The 18,685-nt window shown below is 41.5% G+C and overlaps 1 protein-coding gene across 1 annotated transcript in view; it reads left to right on the top strand.

The window, feature by feature from the left end:
- Positions 1–7,162: 7,162 nt before the first annotated feature.
- The window catches only part of lrig3 (leucine-rich repeats and immunoglobulin-like domains 3), a 34,655-nt gene continuing 23,132 nt past the window's right edge, over positions 7,163–18,685 (top strand). Inside the window, exons 1-3 of the mRNA XM_082511065.1 lie at positions 7,163–7,675; positions 11,831–11,902; positions 12,012–12,086. Coding sequence (XP_082367191.1) covers positions 7,476–7,675; positions 11,831–11,902; positions 12,012–12,086 — 347 coding nt within the window. The 5' untranslated portion in view covers positions 7,163–7,475. The remainder of the gene's footprint in view (positions 7,676–11,830; positions 11,903–12,011; positions 12,087–18,685) is intronic.

Here is an 18,685-nt window from a genome sequence, read left to right as displayed (position 1 = left end):
TCAATGAGAGCTGTGACTCTCAGCAAAATCAGTAAAGGTTCTAAACTAAAACGGCCCAGGTGAGTATTCCTGAAATGACATAAAAGGGATCCCACTTTACATGAGCAAACTATTTCATTTCAGGAAATGTCAAGTAGCATGAGGCATAAACCCACCATACATTGTAAGGCAGTACAATGTATTGCTTTAGAAATTTGATGCTCCCTATTAATCATCCCCCAAATTATCTATTCAGTCATTTTTTAGCCAGAAATGAAGAAGATTCAACTTCAAGGTAAATTCAGTGAATGCTCACGTCAGGCTGTCAGTTCAGTCAGGCGTTGCTTGTACTAAGTGGTCTTTGGCATTTGTGCCTTGACTCAAAGGCCACATCAATTGTTATCAGCTGTTATTGTTATAATATTGTTGACTGAGAGCAAACAGTCCTTTAGTAAAGAGCAAATAACCTCTGCAGTGTAAGAGGGCCAAACGCTGGAGGCGTCTTGTTTGGGAGGCACTGTGTTTTAGACTTTTTTTACCCAGTTTTCAGACGGGTTTTGTGTTTAACTTTAGCATTACACTATACCGCATATAACCTAAACTATAGTTTGGGTTCAAGTGCACCTTTTCACACCTTTAACCCTGTGAATGAAAAATGACCCTAACCAGGATGTTTAAACAACATGCCAAGGACTACTTTACAGGAGCCATATGTTATGTTAGTGACAGACCCGTTTCACGTTGTCTAAACCCTACCTCAAAACAGAAACCTCCATTAAAACTTCATAATATTATATTTACAGCATTTAAATGAGGTAAATGCATGTGCAAGTACATCACATTGGCCAAAATTTCAACCTTCAGACTGCATTAAATATTTGGCTTCTTACAGTATTTGGCTAAATGATGTCATAGAGAAGACATATTCATTTAATCCCACCGTTTTAACCCCCTATTACATGAACCAAATTAAACACATTGTGTGTAGGGGGAGTCTAAGGGGTAAATACATGCACTTATTTTGCAGGGAAAAATTGGGGATTAAATGGGTTAATAAAGCAGTCTCACTCCACACCATGAAAACCTTCTGTTTGTAAAGGACAACTAGTCAGAAATTGTTAAAAGCATTAAAACATGTTTGCGTTCCTCAATCTTGGCTCCTCTACCAGGAAACACTGTGAGAGACTGTGGTCCATACTGACATACTTTATTGGATGGAGATCTTCTGACTGTGGTAAATGGTAAAAGGGTGAATGGACTTCCATATTTTTCTCTCTAACTGAGCACTCATTTTTACTATAAACTTAATTCACCTGGTCACACACAATTTTACACAAGCACCTTGTCTAACATTGCAGACACATTCACACGCCATTGGATGCATCAGGGAAACTTATTCTGTAGTATCTTGCCCAAGGATACTTCCACATGCAGCCCTAGCTGGGTGTCGAACCTCCTCTACCTCCAGAGCCGGAGGAACCCAGAGTCATTTGAGTACAGTGAGCTCATTGTCATGTTCCAGAAGCCGGTTTGAGATTATTTGAGCTTTGCGACATGGTGCGTTATCCTGCTGAAAGCAGTCGTCAGTACATGGGTACACTGTGGTCATAAAGGAATGGACATGGTCAAAAACAGCACTCAGGTCGGCTGTGGGATTTAAATATTTTTCACTTTGTACTAAGAAGGCCAAAGTGTGCCAAGAAAACATCCCACACATCATTACACCACAGACAGGATGGTGTTGTTTACGCCAGATTCGGACCCTTTTTTCCCCCCAATCTTCTAACAGGAGTGCGGTCTTCTGCTGCTGTAGCCCATCTGCTTCAAGGTTAAACATGCATGTGTTATATATTCAGTGATGCTGTTCTGTAACAAGTGGTCTGGCCATTCTCTTCTGACTTTAACAAATCATTTTTGCTGGGAAAACTGACGTTCATTTCTTTTTGGACCATTTTCTGTAAACCCTAGAGATGATTGTGTGGGAAACTCCCAACAGATCAGCAGTTTCTGAAATACTTTATCACTTAACTCACCTTTCTTCGCCATTCTGATGCTCATTTTGAACTTCAGCAGGGCGTCTATACCATGTCTGCATGACTGAAAGCAGTGAGTTACTGGCATATGATTGGCTGATTAGATATTTGTGTTAACAAGCAGTTGAAGAGGGGTACCTAATGAAACGACTGGTTAGTGTATTACGTAATGAAGATGCCACAGTTTACCCAAAATATTCCCAGATGATTTTCTTCTTCTTCTTTTGGGAAAAAAGAAAAAGAAAAAAAACTGATGAGTTGACAATGTGCATCTGCAGAATTCTACTCATTTATTTAGGAAATAATCTTAAAGTTTGGCTGCGTGTTCAGCCAAACCTTTCCTTTTTTTTTTTTTTTTTTTTTTTTTTTTTTGGCCTGTCCCGTTTGGCTCTTTTGCCCTCAGAATTGTTGTCTAAAGGCAAAGAAAGATGCCCAACGGATTTACTTTACCAAACTGACCATCCCAGCCTTGCCGTAATGGTCCATTTGATTCACCTTTTATTGTTTATTTTATTTTCACTTACTGAATACGGGACAGACTTGACTGGGGGAAAGAAGGGGAGAAAGAAAGAGGGAAAGAGAAACAGCTGAGAAGAGGGACGGGGGAGAAGGGCAAAAGACAAAAACCAACAGAACGGGCAGAGAAAAAAAATGCATATATCAATCACCTGGATCACCTGCTGAGAAAGAAAAAAGAAAGCAAGCAGAAGAGAACAAGAGTAATAGAATAAACAACATCACAATGATATATGGGAATATGACAGTAAATACTAAATGTTAAACATTATTGTGCAGCACATAAGATCAACAGAACACAGTGTGCTTTGAGGTAGGAGCCAAAAAGGGTGTAGTTTGTGGGTGTGATCACCCGTGTGTACACCTGTGAGCATGGACGCGCTTGTTTTTTGTTTTTTTAAAAGGTTCCTTCATGTAATAATCTGCTAGAGGGTGTGGGGGGGCCACAGCCCCGTCCTCCAGGGCGTGAAGCAGGTGTGGAGGAGATCAAAACTCCAGACATCCAGAGGCCCCCAGAACACAAGAGACCAAGGAAGACCAACAGAGGGGCAGCCGCGCCACTGTCCCAGAAAGAGCTGAGGAGAGTCCCAGATGAGGGCTCACTCAGCAGCCGCGGAGCAGAAGCCAGGGGGAGTTGCAGTGACGCGCCCGTGAGCTCCGCCGGCAGCCAGCTGCGCCTGAGTGACCGAGCCAAACCTTTCCTAGCGCTCCACTCCTCTGCTGTATGTTGTTCCTGGCAGAGATGATACCTGGAGCTGAGCATGCTGGGAAAGCATTTTTCAGTGCCATTGCTATTCTGAGTATAATGTCTGGCGGCCAGCCATGCACAGCATTAGCAGCTCCACGAGCTCACTGCCAACATCTGTAGGTGCTTCACACAGACTCTGCAGAGACTGACAAACCGTTTTTTTCTTTTCAGGTCCACATACCTCCAAACTTTCTGGGGCCGAGGGTTGGGTGGAGGAGGGGATGCAGAGAGGGGTACAGGAGGTGTTTCACAGCCAGAAAAACATCTATCATGCAGGCGCCGCTGTGACCAAACAAATCAGCGGCGGCTAGAAAATATGATTTCACCAGGGGAGGAATGCAGGAGCTGAGACGCTTCGAGGCTGGCGCACACTGTATGGCTGTGTGAGAACAACGGCAGGATGGGATGAGGAGGTTCTGCGGGCCTGCAGCTGGTGAAGGCTCACGTTAAAGGACATCTAAGTGCTCAGGGGGTCTGGGCTGAACATTTGCAGTTGTGCTTTTTGATTTTAGGCTGTTCAAAACTTTCAAGAAAAGAAAAAAAGTGGGAGAAATTACCCCAAGTTACTGTTACATACTCAGTGAAGATTTTCTCCTTCGGTTGGAGATTAAGCAAGTTGTTAAGCTTGGAGGGAGGTGCTGCTGTTGTTGTTGCTGTCCGGTGTTGGTTTCCTGCTTGAGACCTCAAGCAGATGAAGCCATGAGGAAACAATCAGCCCATCGATGAGTGGGCCTGTTGGGATGTCTGAACCCCTCCTCCGCTCTCCAAAATCCTCCAGGAGTCTGCTGAAATCCAATCAATCACTACAAGCAGGATAAATACCCAGACATGCCATTTCTGCCCTGCATTCCTGCTAAGTTTGCAGTTGTTTTCCCCCGAATGTCAAATCAGTATACTGAGCTAGTGAAGAACAGCAAGTTCCCTGAAAAAAAAGTGAGTTATTATTCGTAGTTTTGATCTGTTGAGTCTATTGGCACATTTATTGTTATTCAGCTCCAGTAAAGATTAAACTTTATTACGTTTCTGCCAGTTAGTCACGCCACATGGCTTTTACATCAAATTTGACATCAAACAGAAAAACTTTTCATCTATTCAAACGAAAAACAAACTTATCTTTACACAAATAGTTTAGATTGATGCCGCCGCAAACAACTGCAGAAATTTAGTTTTCATTATTTTAACCACCAGAGAGAGATTTTATTTGTGTATTTCCTAAGAAGTTGTGCCATCCACTGGGAATTGGTTGCCTTTTAATTATTTTTCTGCTAATTGCTTTAATTAAAAAAAAACGAACACGGATTTTGGTTCATTCGATTAATGTCTTTGCGTTCTCTCCAGCTATAACCATTTAGTATTGATAATGCATCCTGCTTCATAGGAGTGGAATCGATACACTGCTCAACAACCTTGTTTTCAGGGGTTTTTTGGCACAATCCAATTTATTGAAAATTTGTAATTAAAAATGACTGAAGTTGGCAGCAAATGGAGCAACAGGAAGCAGCTGACAGGTGCTGAAAGAGGCATAAACACATTAAACAACCGAGTTAAACATCTGATTAAACTGTGATATTAAATGCGGGGATATTTATTAACATTTATCTGGTACAATGTGCTTGTACAGTGTTGTCTATTTTAATAAATGATCCTCACAGTTCTTAGCAGTGTGCAGGGATGTGTCTCCGTTAGCTGTTGCTCTCGCTTCGCTTTTTTGTTAACATAAATGAGTTGCTGCTTGATTAGAGGATGACTCTCGCACCAATAGGTAGCTGTTACTGAGACAATAAAACCCACTCAGAAGGCAACAAACAAAACAAAGCAAAAACAATGGAGCTGCTTACCATCAGTTGCCTGCATTGTAAAATCACAACAGCCATCACACAAGAACCTCTGAATTTACTGAAGCGTATTAGCTCAGAGTAATGTTAGTACTGACGGGCGGGTATTCTATAAACGGGATGTTTATTGGTGAGGCACAGACACTGGTGCGTATTGACATATTGCAGAAAGGTGTTTTAGCTGAGCTGACCACAGAGATGGAACTAACACTTCATTTAAAAAGCACTTTCGAAGTTAAAAGATCAAATAAAACACAAGCTATAAATATAGCACAGTTACATAGTCTGCAATTTTGCAGAGGCTATGGTGGGTGAGCAAGTTGAAAATCCTACAGTGCCCTAATCTGACTCTTAAGATAAGCATAGTTATAGTTGTTACATGTAACAACCTAAAATTTATACTACTAACTAGCTTAGCTAGATAAGTCTTCAGAAATAGTTGGCTTTAAAGGTTCACACTATTTGATAGGACCCGTAGAAAAGCTTCAAATATTAGAAGCTTGATTGCAGCAAGGAAAGTTTAAGTTTTTGAACGGTGTGGTTTAAACAAATATCATCAGCTTGTCTGAAAACAAACAGCAGTCTTCAGTATCTTTTAGACTTTTTTTGATTTTCAGAAAAATGACCTGTCAATAAATGTTTGGAGATTACATCATGTTAAGCAGTAAAACCTTTATTTTTTGGTTTTAGCACACAAACTGCAAAAGCGGCTCCAACACAGTCTAATAAAAATGCCCATCATTTAAATAATACAGAGCTGAATATTAATCATACCTCGAGTGGGCACTTTAAAAAAATATATAAACACATGATCTTTGTCTGAAGCATATTATGCCTCTTTGAGCCACAGATAGCATACAAAGTGACTCGATGGCATTTAGTTTTATTCAGCATCAAGATAAGTAATAATGAGTCTGTGTCCTCACTGAGAAGTTGAATGGTCAGTCAGCAGAGAAAGCATGCCTTTGGCCACACAGGAAACTGCTCCACACTTTGCCTAAGGTGAAACTAACACATTTGCCTGGCCATGAATTTCCTATGAGGGGTCTTTTCATGTGGAAATTTTAAAAAGAACTCACACCTTTTAAATTGCAAATTAGAAAATATCAATGGGCTTTCAAGTGTTGAATGCCAATTAAATCCTCTGTTAATAACTCTATCTGCAAGGTGAAGGACACTGTTTGGTGTCCTACAAGGAGAAATATTGCCTTCTGTGTAATTAGCATTGCTCATGAATTAAGCCCTGCACTATTACACAGTGAATGTAAACAAAACATCAATTCCAGCCACCGTCTAAATGACAAAGCATTTCTTGTAGTTTTGTCTGTTTTCAACACTTTTGCAGGTTTATTATTGTCCATAACCCACATGTTACTGATAGGTTACAGGTGGGTGTCATCAACCATTGCACCAGGCAGTGGCTTCTGTTGTCTGCGACAACGACCAGCACAAACAAGACCTGCAAAGGAAGATTTCAGAGCCTCCCTTAATTAAAAGTAATGAGGCCACGATGGAAAATACCCAATTACAAGTAGAGCTGAAACGATTAGTCACTTAATCAAGTCAGGCAACAGAAAATTAATCTCTTTGTTGCTTTCCTTTGAGGATAAACGCTTAATGTGCACCGCTTCCAGCTCCTAAATGTGAATATTACAGGTTCTCTCTTGCCCGTCTTTGAATAAAGTGAATTTCCTTTGGACTTGTCACTGTTACCAAATTTTCCTATTTGACAGCTGGGATTTTTCCGCAATTATCAGGCGTTTGATAGACTAAAAACATAATCAATTAAGCAAGACCGCAATCCAGTGTGATTATGAGCCCTAAATACAAGTTCCAGGAGGATTACCAACAGTATGTGCAAAGTGTGTGTAATTAAAAACGATCAAACTCTACATTTTACAAATATTTAATTACTGATACATAAAATATAAGCAGAATTCTATTATTGTTGCACTAAAGGACACAGTACACAGCACTTAACGCCAGCAGCAGTCCTATGGACTACATTTCCCGTGCACCCCTGTCGTCCCGCCCACATACCTCTGGCGTGCGCTCACGCTGAGCTGTGGGGATCCTGCTCAGCGCGAGTTGCCCCAACAGAAGCAGCGAGGCTCACGGTACAAAAGTTTCTCCACAGGAATGGGCAAGTTTGAGAAGAACGCTTTTCTTTTACACCTCACCCCCGCGATCCCCACAACAACAACGGATTGGATATAAGGATCGACTGCGCCCCGACAGACAGCTCCAGATCTGGACTTTATTTCGTCTTCGTGTTTCTTTTTCTGGGGGTGATAACTTGGATAACTTGGATTCATCTGAAGATAAAAGCAAAACAAGTTGGGAGGTGTTCGTTTGGGGGGGAAAATGCGTTCCTCTACGCTGCCTCGCACTTTTGCAAAGTTCGCTGTGATTTTCCTGCTATTGTTGAGAGTGGAGAGCGGATCTGGTACTAACGCCAGGACGTGTCCGTCTCCCTGCGCTTGTCTCAGGGAGCTCGTGGACTGCGGTCGGCTGAAAAGGGGACAAACACTACCAGCCGTGATCCCGGAGTGGACAGTTGAACTGTGAGTCTACTGGATCAGCTTTTGATTTGAATCGCTGTGAATAAGGGTTTAAACGCAATTTCATTGTTCTTGACAATGACAATAAATAAATAAATACTAAATACTAAAGCTCTGCGCACCTCTTGGGGAACAAGTTTAGTTTTCTTGAGATGAGATGGGATGATCCGCATTCCTGTCGCACTGAAAAGGGAGCGGGTTGTAAAGTAGAAAAAGTAGAAGAAGACTGACTTAATTTGCTTTGATTTTATTGTTATTTGCTATAGATCCAGTCAGGAGTCCAGAAAAAGTTGCGCGTAATGGTGACCTTAGTCATGAATCCGCTTGTGTGAGTTATATTCACTGATCCTTTTTAGCAACGTGCCATTTATGTGAGGGAAGCGTTAAACACACCATACATACACCAAACCCCCCTTTCTACATAACCTGCAGTTAATTGTGAACAAATCCGCCGAGCGACTGCAGGTACTGGGCGTTTAGTCAGGCTCTCCCATGGGCGATCGCATCATAGAAGCAGCTGCAGAAGCTGCCAGTAAGCAGTTATTAATGAGCATAAGTGCTGTTAATAAAGAAGAATATTGCGTTTCGATTTGAAAGACACGTTTATCCGCACTGTTTGGGTGTTTTCCCTGTCCAGATTTTTAGTGTCACAAACCCCCGCGGGCCTCCCCACAGCCATATAAGCGTAAACCAGATGCAGTCTGGTTGCAGCACTGAAGTCTTTCCTCGACTCAGACCTCCATTACTCTGTCCACAGGCTGCTTTTGGTTGAGCTTGGCCTGCGGCCTTTTTTGAAGCTGGGACACCATATCCAGCTGTAACAGCGTGATCCTAGATGTGTTCTACTTAGATAATTATTCTTAGTGACTTATTTTTTTTACATCCTGGCTTTAAGGTGGAGTGCTTGGTTTTTATTGCCCCGTGTTACAGCGCTTGATTTCGGTGCTTGGTTGTAGTTCTTGCCCTGCTGCTGCTGAGTGAGTTTTCTCTCTCCCTAAAATGTGCTGCTCTGGAAACTTGAAGTTGCCAGAGAAAACAGACCCAGCCTGAGCCTCATAACCGAGGCCCAGTCTTCACAAAAAAACAAAAAAAGTTCCATATGGGGGGAAAAATTCTTTTCACTCTGGCATGCTAATTTACGAGTGGCTCTCCAGCACATTTTAAACCCCTTAGACCGCCCGACCCTTTGTTTTCCAGCACCCCATTATTTCTGCTGAATTAGCAACACAAGAGCCAGCGATGGTACTGATTAAGGGGGAGCGTGTAGGATTAGTCTCAGAAAGAGGAGGGGGGCACGGAGAAAGTATGGAGAAGTAGGATTAAGCCTCACATATATGAGGGGACGTTGAGAGAAAAGGCAAAAGATTAGTCCAATTTTTAAACTGAGAACATATTTATTAAATGGAAAGTGCACCATTTGATTTTTAGTTCCTTTTAAAAAAAAGTCTCAGTTGCATAATGTTAAACATATATAGTCAAGTCAAGGTAACTTTATTGTACCTCGACAAATACATGATTTTTAGGGAGACCCAATATCACAGATGGATAGATATACTGATAGTGACAGGGTTTCTACATTAAAATGTCTACTTTGCATTTTATGTTTTAAAAATAGTTTTTATGTGAGTGAATCTCAGACACCACATTTAAGATATAGATATATCTGTCATGTGGCAGTATCAGTCGACTGGTCTCTGAAATGTAGTAATGACTTGATAGTACGTCATAAATGTGAATTTTCTAGCACATTAGCCAAATTTTAAAATTAGCCTAATTTTAACTAGATACTTGTTTAGTACTTGAATAAAGTATTGAAGTGCTAAACAATGCAATGTTGTGGTAACTTACTTTTACTTTGGGCTGCTTCCTCATACACAAACTTTGTTAGAACATGCAACGCTGAAAAAGAGGTGAAACAATTAGTAGTACAGTACCTGATGAGTTTAACTAGCTAAAACTAGTGAACCCCAGCTGCTAGCCAGTTAAACTATTAGTTTTTCTATGACATTTGAAATGTGACAAATAGTGTATATTTGATTAAACATTTATTGGATAACTTTACTGAGACATTCATTTGACCAGGTAGAAACCATAAGAACATTTTCTTAAAAGTCACGTTCCATTATAGCTGATGCTAAATCTGTTTGCTACTTAGCTAATTCCTTAGTGTGGTGTCTAAAATCTGAAAGCCAGTAGTTGCTACATGCCTTCCAAAATCCTATTTTTTGTGGTTGGTATTTTAAAGCTGAGAATAATTTAAGTTTAACTGTAGTTTGTGATGTGACAGTCAGATTTCAGAATCAGAAACTTGTGGCTAACTTGTGGTGTTTATGCATCGTTAGAGAAACAGTTGTCATATTTAATTTGAAATCTTGTTATTTCCCCTTTTATTGTAAAATGTTAATGACAGCTCTTGTAGTGTGTAGAGTAGCTCATTCATTTTCTTTAGTGAGTGATAAGTACATTTTCACCAGCCCAGCAGATATAGTTGTGCAGCCTGCACGCAGCACTGCCTGTTATCTTGCTCCTCTCAGAGCCTGCTTTGTGAGGGATATGAAAGTGTCATGGCTACTCACGGTTTATCTCAGGAGTATGATAGGGCACCTTTCCCTTATGGCCCCCAGCGCTGGAGCTGTAACAATAACAACAACAACACACAGCTGCATGCTTGGAGGAAAAAAATGGGGGGAGGGGGTGAAGGAGGTTAGTTAGAGTAAAACTCTGGTTGAGTGGCTTGAGAAACTTTCCACCAAAGAACAAAAACAGGCCCCAGAAAATTCAACAGGGGTGTTTCAGGCGTATGAAAGGCGTCCCTCTCACTTTTCCCGGCATTGAGAAGACATTAGCAGTTGTTAGGTTCTCCCCCTCCTTCCAGAGCTGCTTGATGGATTCCAGATGAGGGAGGTAAGGGGGGCGAAGAGGAGGAGGGGAGGTGTAAAAAAAAAGAAAAAAGTGTCTGGCACCACAGCGTCGATCGTGCGCAGCAGCATCAATAACTCCAGTGCTTTATGGCGCACGAGGCTCTGCTTGCCAGATTTCTTGAGCTGGTTTTCAGGCTCCTTTTCAAAAAAACAGGCAGCAAAAACAAGAGTCTCACCCCGAGTGAGCTGCAGCCAAAGCTGCTTCAGACGAGTCCAAGACCAGGCTCGTTTTGAGCCAGGCCTCCATCCAAATGGGGCTCAGACAAAACCAAGACATAGACCAGATCAAATTGAGCAATATTCAAGACTAAAACAAACATACTCATACTCATACTTCTAAATAGAGTATTATATTCAGGAGTTTCCAAAATTGTCAAAACTTTAGAGGAGTTGTGATTGCTAGGGGTTTTTGAGGTCAACTACACAACTAAATAACACTGAAAGTACATGTTCAATACATGTTAGATTTGATTTTCAGGATTTGTAAATATCGAAGTCAGAAAAAAGGGATTTACGAGTCCAGACACCAACAAAGACGTCCGGACAGAGACTCAGTTACTAACAAACCTCTGCCGACTCCACTCGTCCCTTTTACTCTCCCCACCACACCACACACACACGCACACACACACACAATAAGTTATCAGGTTGTAGGTTTTTGGCTTTCTCTGCTGACGTCTGGTTTTGAAGGAAGCTGTTTTGGCATCAGCTTTTTCTGCTGTGTTTCAAAGGAGAGACCAAATGTCAGAAGCAGCCTTTTAACTTGTGAAGCATTCAGAGGGGAAAAAGTTGTATTGGAACTTTTTTTTCTCTTGCTTTGAGATGTTGTCCAATATTGGGCACTTCTCTAAAACACCTCAAACAATCTTAATGTTGCTGCTATTTGACTGTATTTCAAAGGGATATACCTGTGGTTTGAAACCAAAGTCACGCCCACCCTTAAAAACAACTGGAACTAAAATTCAAACCAGTCGAGGGACTTTGTTTAAAATTTGCGACTTTATTTGCGACTCTAAGCATTCTGTTACGTCGTGGAGCTTTAACCTCGTAGTTACATTACAGTGAGTTTTTCTTTGATCCGCTTTCACTGTTCACAGTTTTAAGGCACAATAACACACCAAATTTGTATGTAATTATGTTTGCTGCGCAGACCCAAATGTAAGACTGTAGCAGCTGAAAACTACAGTGCGTGGGGTATACTTTTCCCTTAATTTTTCCTTCTTTTTTTTTCCCGCAGGGACCTGAGCCACAACAAATTGCAGGTGCTCGACAGCACTTTGTTTTCCAAACTACAACATTTAAAAGAAATGTGAGTATGCCTCGTGTTTCGCAGCACATTTCAGAGCAAACTCGGGCTTTTCCAAAACAGTGTGTCTCTAACTCTTCTTTCACCGTGTCTTTTTTGATGATATATTCAGAAAGCTGAACCACAATGGACTGGAGGAGATACCAGATCTGGGCCCTTACGCCTCAAACATCACAGTTCTTATTCTGTAAGTAAACCTTTCCTTTAAATCGAAAGCTTCTCTGGATTCTCACCTCAGCGTGGTGTGGAGGGTAATTCTCCGCCGGGGCTGTCATGGCTGGTTAAACTAGCGAGCGGGGAAGTGGTTCCTCCCCCTCCTCCTCCTCTCTAGAGAGCAACCCATTTGACTGAGCTGGTTCCCAGACGGGGCAGTCAGAGAGATGGCAGTCAGCCCCAGACGGGTCACGTGTTTCGAGACAAATGCCGTCAACAGAAATGGGGGGAAAAAAAATTTTTGGTGGCTTTCACTGCTTGTTGGTGTATTTTTAAACTGGAGGCAGTGACGTGAGACTGGGAAGAAAGAAAATCTGTCATGTGAAAAAAAATTTTTTTTTTGGTGTGATCCCAAGTGGATGGGTCACGTCCAGTCCTTTAAAGAGAGTTGGAAGAAAATGCTTCAAGTTTTAACATTGTCTTGTTGTATCAGTTTTTCTAACTTTTGTTGAGAACGATCACTTCGTGTGCTTGAGTGATGCTGAGTATGCAGAAGGCGATTTGACTTGTCGTAGTCGGTCCCTGTCAGATTTTAACCAGTATTGTTGTGCAATACGTGCTCTCGGGGCAACGCCAGATATTAGTGTGTGAAACCGCAACAATTTTATTTGCTTTCTGTGGCACGTCTCTCAAAACCAGCCAAAGTGAAGTTACTGTGGAGGAATGTGCCTCCACTCTGAGCTAGATGAGGCCTTCTCCTCATCAAGCCCCAACACGAAACCCCGCGGTCGCCACAGGGCGTGCAGTCTTCAGTCAGTCAATTGACAATTTGTTTACAGATTTCACTCAGGAGCGTCACCTCCAGCTATAAGTTTCTTAGCACAGAAACATGAGTAGGGTAGACTTTTTTTTTAAATCCAAAAACCCAAAAACCCTTCATACTTTAGAGCAGGGATGTCAAACTCATTTTACATTACAGCCCAGTTTGAGCCTTAGTGGGCCGGATCACTGAAACTCTGTTTTCTGTCAGTGTAAAGAAGTTTAACTACACATTTAATCGCTAACACATTTTAGGTAAACAAGTGCGACTGCAACAGTACATCTTAGTTTTTATTCATGATTTAAAAATGCTGCTATGGTAAATGAAAAAGTTCTGTAACCTACTGCAGAGACTGTCCTGTAACTATAAAACAGAAAGTTTTTGTTCATTCAGAGAAAATGTCTGATATATTTATTTATACTGTGAATCCATTGTTTGTTTGTTTTAAAAACCCTTTCTAAGCACTTAGTGAATGTGAATTGTTTGTCTATTACATAATTACTTTGGTCTAGTGTGAATGGCCAAGGGGGAGGTGTTTATCAGTAGGAAACTGATGTTAAATTTTGTTAACATAAGTTAAAATTCATTCTCTCCTTCGTATTGTTCAAAGCCATGCAGTGGGCCAGATTGGAGCCTCTGCTGGGATGATTCTGCAAATGGTTTTGCAAATGTTTGAGCCATTTTTGAAATAAAACATACCATTTAATGCTGACAATTAGTGAAAAACAGGATGCGCGAGAAGCTGTAGCTAATATTAGCTAATACACATTTCTGCTACTCTTAACCATGAACTCTATAACAGATGGAACTAGCTTCCAGGTTTGAGAGGTGGAGCCAGTGTTGAAGTACCTTTAAACTGTATTCTATTTAATTGCCACTAGGGGGCGACTTCTGGGGTTACAAAAGGACATAAGGTTTAAAAGAAAACAGCTCTTGTTTTCCTTCTTGCAAACATTCTCCTGATGAGTTTATGGGTTCAGTCACTAGTTTTAGGTCATGCTAAATAAAAATTGAAGTTTATTTTTGTACATTTTGGTAATTCTAAGAGTCAGAAAGGAGAAATATCAAAGTTATGCTCATTGGCTAACAACTTATCAATCACAACACGTTAGCAAGTAAATGTGAGGTGAGCTCTCTTTTGTCTCGGTCGTATTCAACTCAATGAGATGGCAACGCCCACGCAGGGCTACGTCCATCTTTGAGCAGTCTTTCATTTAAACAAACTATTCTAGTTAATAGCTACAGTTTGTCATGCTAATTTTCTGGAAGTGGATAGTGCCGTGGAGCTTCATGAATCCTATTTTGCTGACATACAATTTTTTTTAACCAAAAAGCTCACAATATGCAGTTCAAGGTCTGTTTTAATTTGAGAAACATAAAAGAATGTTCTGTGAAACATTGCCTGTGCTATATAATTAAGTAAATACTGGCTATTTTGCCTTAAAAAAGATCACATTGCAAAACTGTGGTTATCAGCGGGTTTGCCAGCATTCAAAAACTCCCGTATTTGTCAAACCCAAAACACACCGCATTGTAACTCTGTTATTGTTGTCAAGCACAATTCATCTGAAATATGCAAAAACCAGAGTGAAGAAAACGAGCTCACGCAGAAGAAAACGAAGTGAACACTTGCTCTCTCACTAGCCATCCTCCTCCTTCAGATGAAATGGCACAGTGTGTGATTTTTCCCTCCAGTGAAATATTTTTCCAGAATTTCTCTCCCTCCTTTAGTTTCTCCAAGCTGGGATGGTTGTAAAGAGGGGGGGGAAAGACCTCGGGGTATCAAATACCACTTATTCAAACAGCCAGTCAGACATAGCGGCAGCTCTCGTCGACTTCTTTGACCCCGTTGCTCTGAGTAAAAACAAACGGCAATAACCCTGCAGCTGGTAGTAATTGAGTCGTGATCAGTTTAATTAATTGAACAATTTCCCAGGAATTTATGGAGGGGGTGAACCCCACCACCACTAAATCCCTTTGCTTGTGTTCAAGGAGGGTTCAACAAATGACCATAGAGATTCCAGGTTGGATTAGGTGTATAAGGAGGTGAACCTCTGTGTTCCTCAGGAAATGGGAACCTTGTTGAAATGAAGAGATCCAAAGCAAAATTGACACAGATAAAGTAATTGTTTGTTGAATTTTTCATGTGATTCAGCTGCTAATGAAAATGTTTGTTGGTTTGCTTTTGATAAATCAGGGTTTTGTTGAATCTGTTCTTTAAAAATCCCGGCGGTATTCCTTTACAAGGTGTTTAGTTGTTTTTGCCTGAGTATGGGTTAAGCTAAACATGATTTGATGCTAATTGAGTTGTTGGTTGTACTCCAGATAAAAGACTATGGCAGCTTTGTTATGTGAGGAAGACGGCTGTGAGGTTAGTGTGAGTTGTGTTAGCTGGTTTCAAATATACACTATTTGTGTTAGATTTAGAAAAGTGTGTCACTGTAGCGTTTCTTTAAACTCAAAGTTAAAAATGTCTGCCTCAGTGCTTCAACCAGATGGTTTGATGGACAGTTAAACTTGAGAAACTGCAATTAAATGAGGGATTAAAAGTTTGTTTCTTGTTGTCGTTGTCTTTTTCGCTCTTACCCATGCTCACTTCCAGCTCCATACTTTGGTTGTTGGGGTCTGCTTAAGTAGAATTGTATGATTAATAGTTGAGAGGAATCCGTATACCAGCCCTCGTTCGTCTTTCTGATACAAGCAGTTTTTGCTCCTCTACCCTAGGCCCTGTCCATGCATACTCGGGCATTTTATTAAATGTTACTTTTTCTGTGTTTTGGCCTTTCAGCCACATTTAAAAATTAAAAATTGAGCTCCTTCTAGGGTTCCTTCTGTTTCTACGTTTGTATGTAGACAAAGAAATCAGAGTTTCTCTTATATCTTAAAAGGAGTGTGCCTGTATCTCTTTTACTAATGTAATACTGTGTGCCGTGTTAGTCTTTGTAAGCTTTTAATTGGCAAACATGTGTATATGTTTAAGGATATATGGCCACCAGTTGCTTTGGCATGTTCTTGACAGTCTCATCTTTTTCGTGTGGACAACGATGTTTTTCAAAATGAACTTGTTTGAAACAAATACCTGTGAATGTGTAGCCGGAGAAAGGCCACTCTGTTTTTTAAGCCAACTTTCTTCTGATTGGCTGCCCCTCATCACCAGAAAATATATATTTACAGATTGTGGGCAGAACTCCTGTGTGTAGGTCAGAGGTTGACCATATTAGGGTTATACACTCTTACTGATGTCACACAGAGCCAAGAGCAGAAAAAAGTGTCAGAAACAGAGTTCTTAGAGCAGTCTGAAACCGGAGGTTTTAGCTGAAATTGTTACTATTTGACTATGTTCACTATTGGTATTCAGCATTCTAACATTATGTATTTGATAGAATTTAAGAAATACAACAATGTGTTTTAGTACTTTGTGCAGTGCAGAAACGTACAGCCTTAAAGACATCCTTGTTCTACACAAGCGTCCTTCAGTTCACGTTAACACAGTGTGTTCTTCTCACTGACTGACGTGTTAAGATGATCTGCCATTTAAGTGAGATATGCAGATATGTGCGGAGCTTAATATGGCGTCTCAACAGTGAAGCACAGCGCTGGTTTTCATTACAGGCGCCACTGCAGAGAGGGAGAGAGTCATCAGATGGCTTCTGCAAACTCTGTTCTTTTTCCAATAGGAAATACCACACACACACACACACACACACACACACACACACACACACACACACACACACACACACACACACACACACACCCCACAGGCAAGATACATTTAGAAAAAAAAGCAACTTTCCATTTAAAGAACTTCCCCCTCCAAAAGTATTATTTGCCAGTCACTGCAGCGAGCTTTGCTGAACACGGGGCAGTAACAATAAGAAGCCTCGACGAGGATCTCAGGTTTTTGCAGTGAGTAAATGTGGTCAGCTCGATGGCGGCTGAGGCCAGAAATACTATCGAGCTATGCAACAAGTGCTGACAGGTATAAGCTTGTGTGAAACCTTTGTCTTATTGGTGTAATAGGCCTGTGAGTATAAAAAGGCTTTACCTGATTATATTGCACATTGCAAGCATTTGAGAAGGTTTGAAAAAAAGACCATTACATGCGATTAAATCGTTTTGTAGCCACGAAAGCTGCGCAACAACAACGTTACCCATCCATCCATCCATTCGCTTCCGCTTATCCTTTTCAGGGTCGCGGGGGTGCTGGAGCCTATCCCAGCTGTCATGGGGCATTACCATAGTTTAATAATTATTGCAGATTTCCTCAGTATTCAGCATCCATTGGGCTGTTATTGACACATGCTTGGCCTTCCACGGACTTCCAGAAGCTGCAGCAAAGCCCTGCAATCACACTAGTAATGACTCCATAATCACATTAGATTGAATGAACAAGTTTGGAGTGAGTGGATTTAAAGTGTACAGAGCGCTGTTTGTTTGTGTGTGGCAAGGACTCTTTGAGTGGCAGTGCAGATGTTGAGACTGAAAGCACGGTCTCGACGTACAGTCCCGCAATTGTCTGGGCATGCAGTCGCACAGAGAGTCACACAGAGAGTTCACGGTTGGGTTAATGTTTAAAGATGAACAGCGGAAGATATTTTCTACTGCGAAATAACGGATAGGATTGTGCAATAATTACATGGGAGACAGCGATGATACCATCTAGCAGTCAAATCGAAGGCTAAGCTCTTTCCCCGGGAGCGAGGAGCAGGCACCGAGCCCCTCCACCTGTCCCCTGTTTGAGCTCTCTCTCTGAGCAAAACTGGAAAGACTGGTTCTGTCTCACCAGGCAGCCCTCCTTCTCTCAGCGACCAGTCAGGGGAACATGAAAACTGAGATACAGGTGGTGTGCGGCACTTTTGTTTGGGACCCGAGGGCTGTGATGCACGGAAGGCTCGCTGCAAATCTCCAAACAAAAGTTGCTGACAGTGAGCCAATGTGTTTTACTTCGGTAATGATGTAGTTCGTGCACACTGCAACACATGTTTAGGTTTGACAATTCAGTTCAGTTGAATTTTAATTATATAGCACCAAGTCATGACAACAGTCACATCTATGCACTTTATTTTGTAAGGTAAAGACCCCACAATAATACAGAGGAAACCCTAACAATCAGACGACTGCTTTTGAGAAAGGACTTGGCGACAGTGGGAAGGGAAAACCCCCTTTTAACAGGAAGAAACCTTCAGCAAACCCAGGCTCAGGGAGGGGCGGCAATCTGCCGTGACTGGTTTGGGATGAGAGGAAGAAGACCGGACAAATTCGAAAAAAGTGGAACAAGAAAAGAAAGTGAAGGCACGCTCGCCATTCTGTGTGACAGTTTAATGGAGCAATGTTTTCATGTGTTTCATGAACATATGAGTCTCCGGCTACGTCTACGCTAATCTGGATAAATTTGAAAATGGTGTTTTCATTTAAAAACGCTCCGCGTCCACACTATTTTCAATCGTTTCCGAACAGTTCTTCATCCACGCTGAAACGACCAGAAATGCTTACGTTCCTTCACTGTACTCGACCTGTGTCATTTCCATCTGCTGCTTATTTACTTTCCAGCTCTTTGAAACATCGTGGTAAAATGTTGAGGAAAAGCACTGAGTTTTTTAAATGGGTTACAAAGTTGCAAAAGCGAGTGAGAATTAAAGAATTTGAAGAAAAGCTCTCTGGAGCAGGTACAACAGCTGTGTGAAGGACCATAAAGCTCTCCAGAGAGTGATCCGTACAGCAGAACGCTGCTGCAGGATTGCTCTCCCCCCGCTTCAGGACACCTACACCAGGAGATGCCGGACTAGAGCAGCGCAGATACTGAAGGACCC

This window comes from Aulonocara stuartgranti (assembly GCF_965226115.1).
Source record: "Aulonocara stuartgranti genome assembly, chromosome: 17".
NCBI lineage: Eukaryota > Metazoa > Chordata > Actinopteri > Cichliformes > Cichlidae > Aulonocara > Aulonocara stuartgranti.
This window is presented reverse-complemented; position numbering and strand designations above follow the sequence as displayed.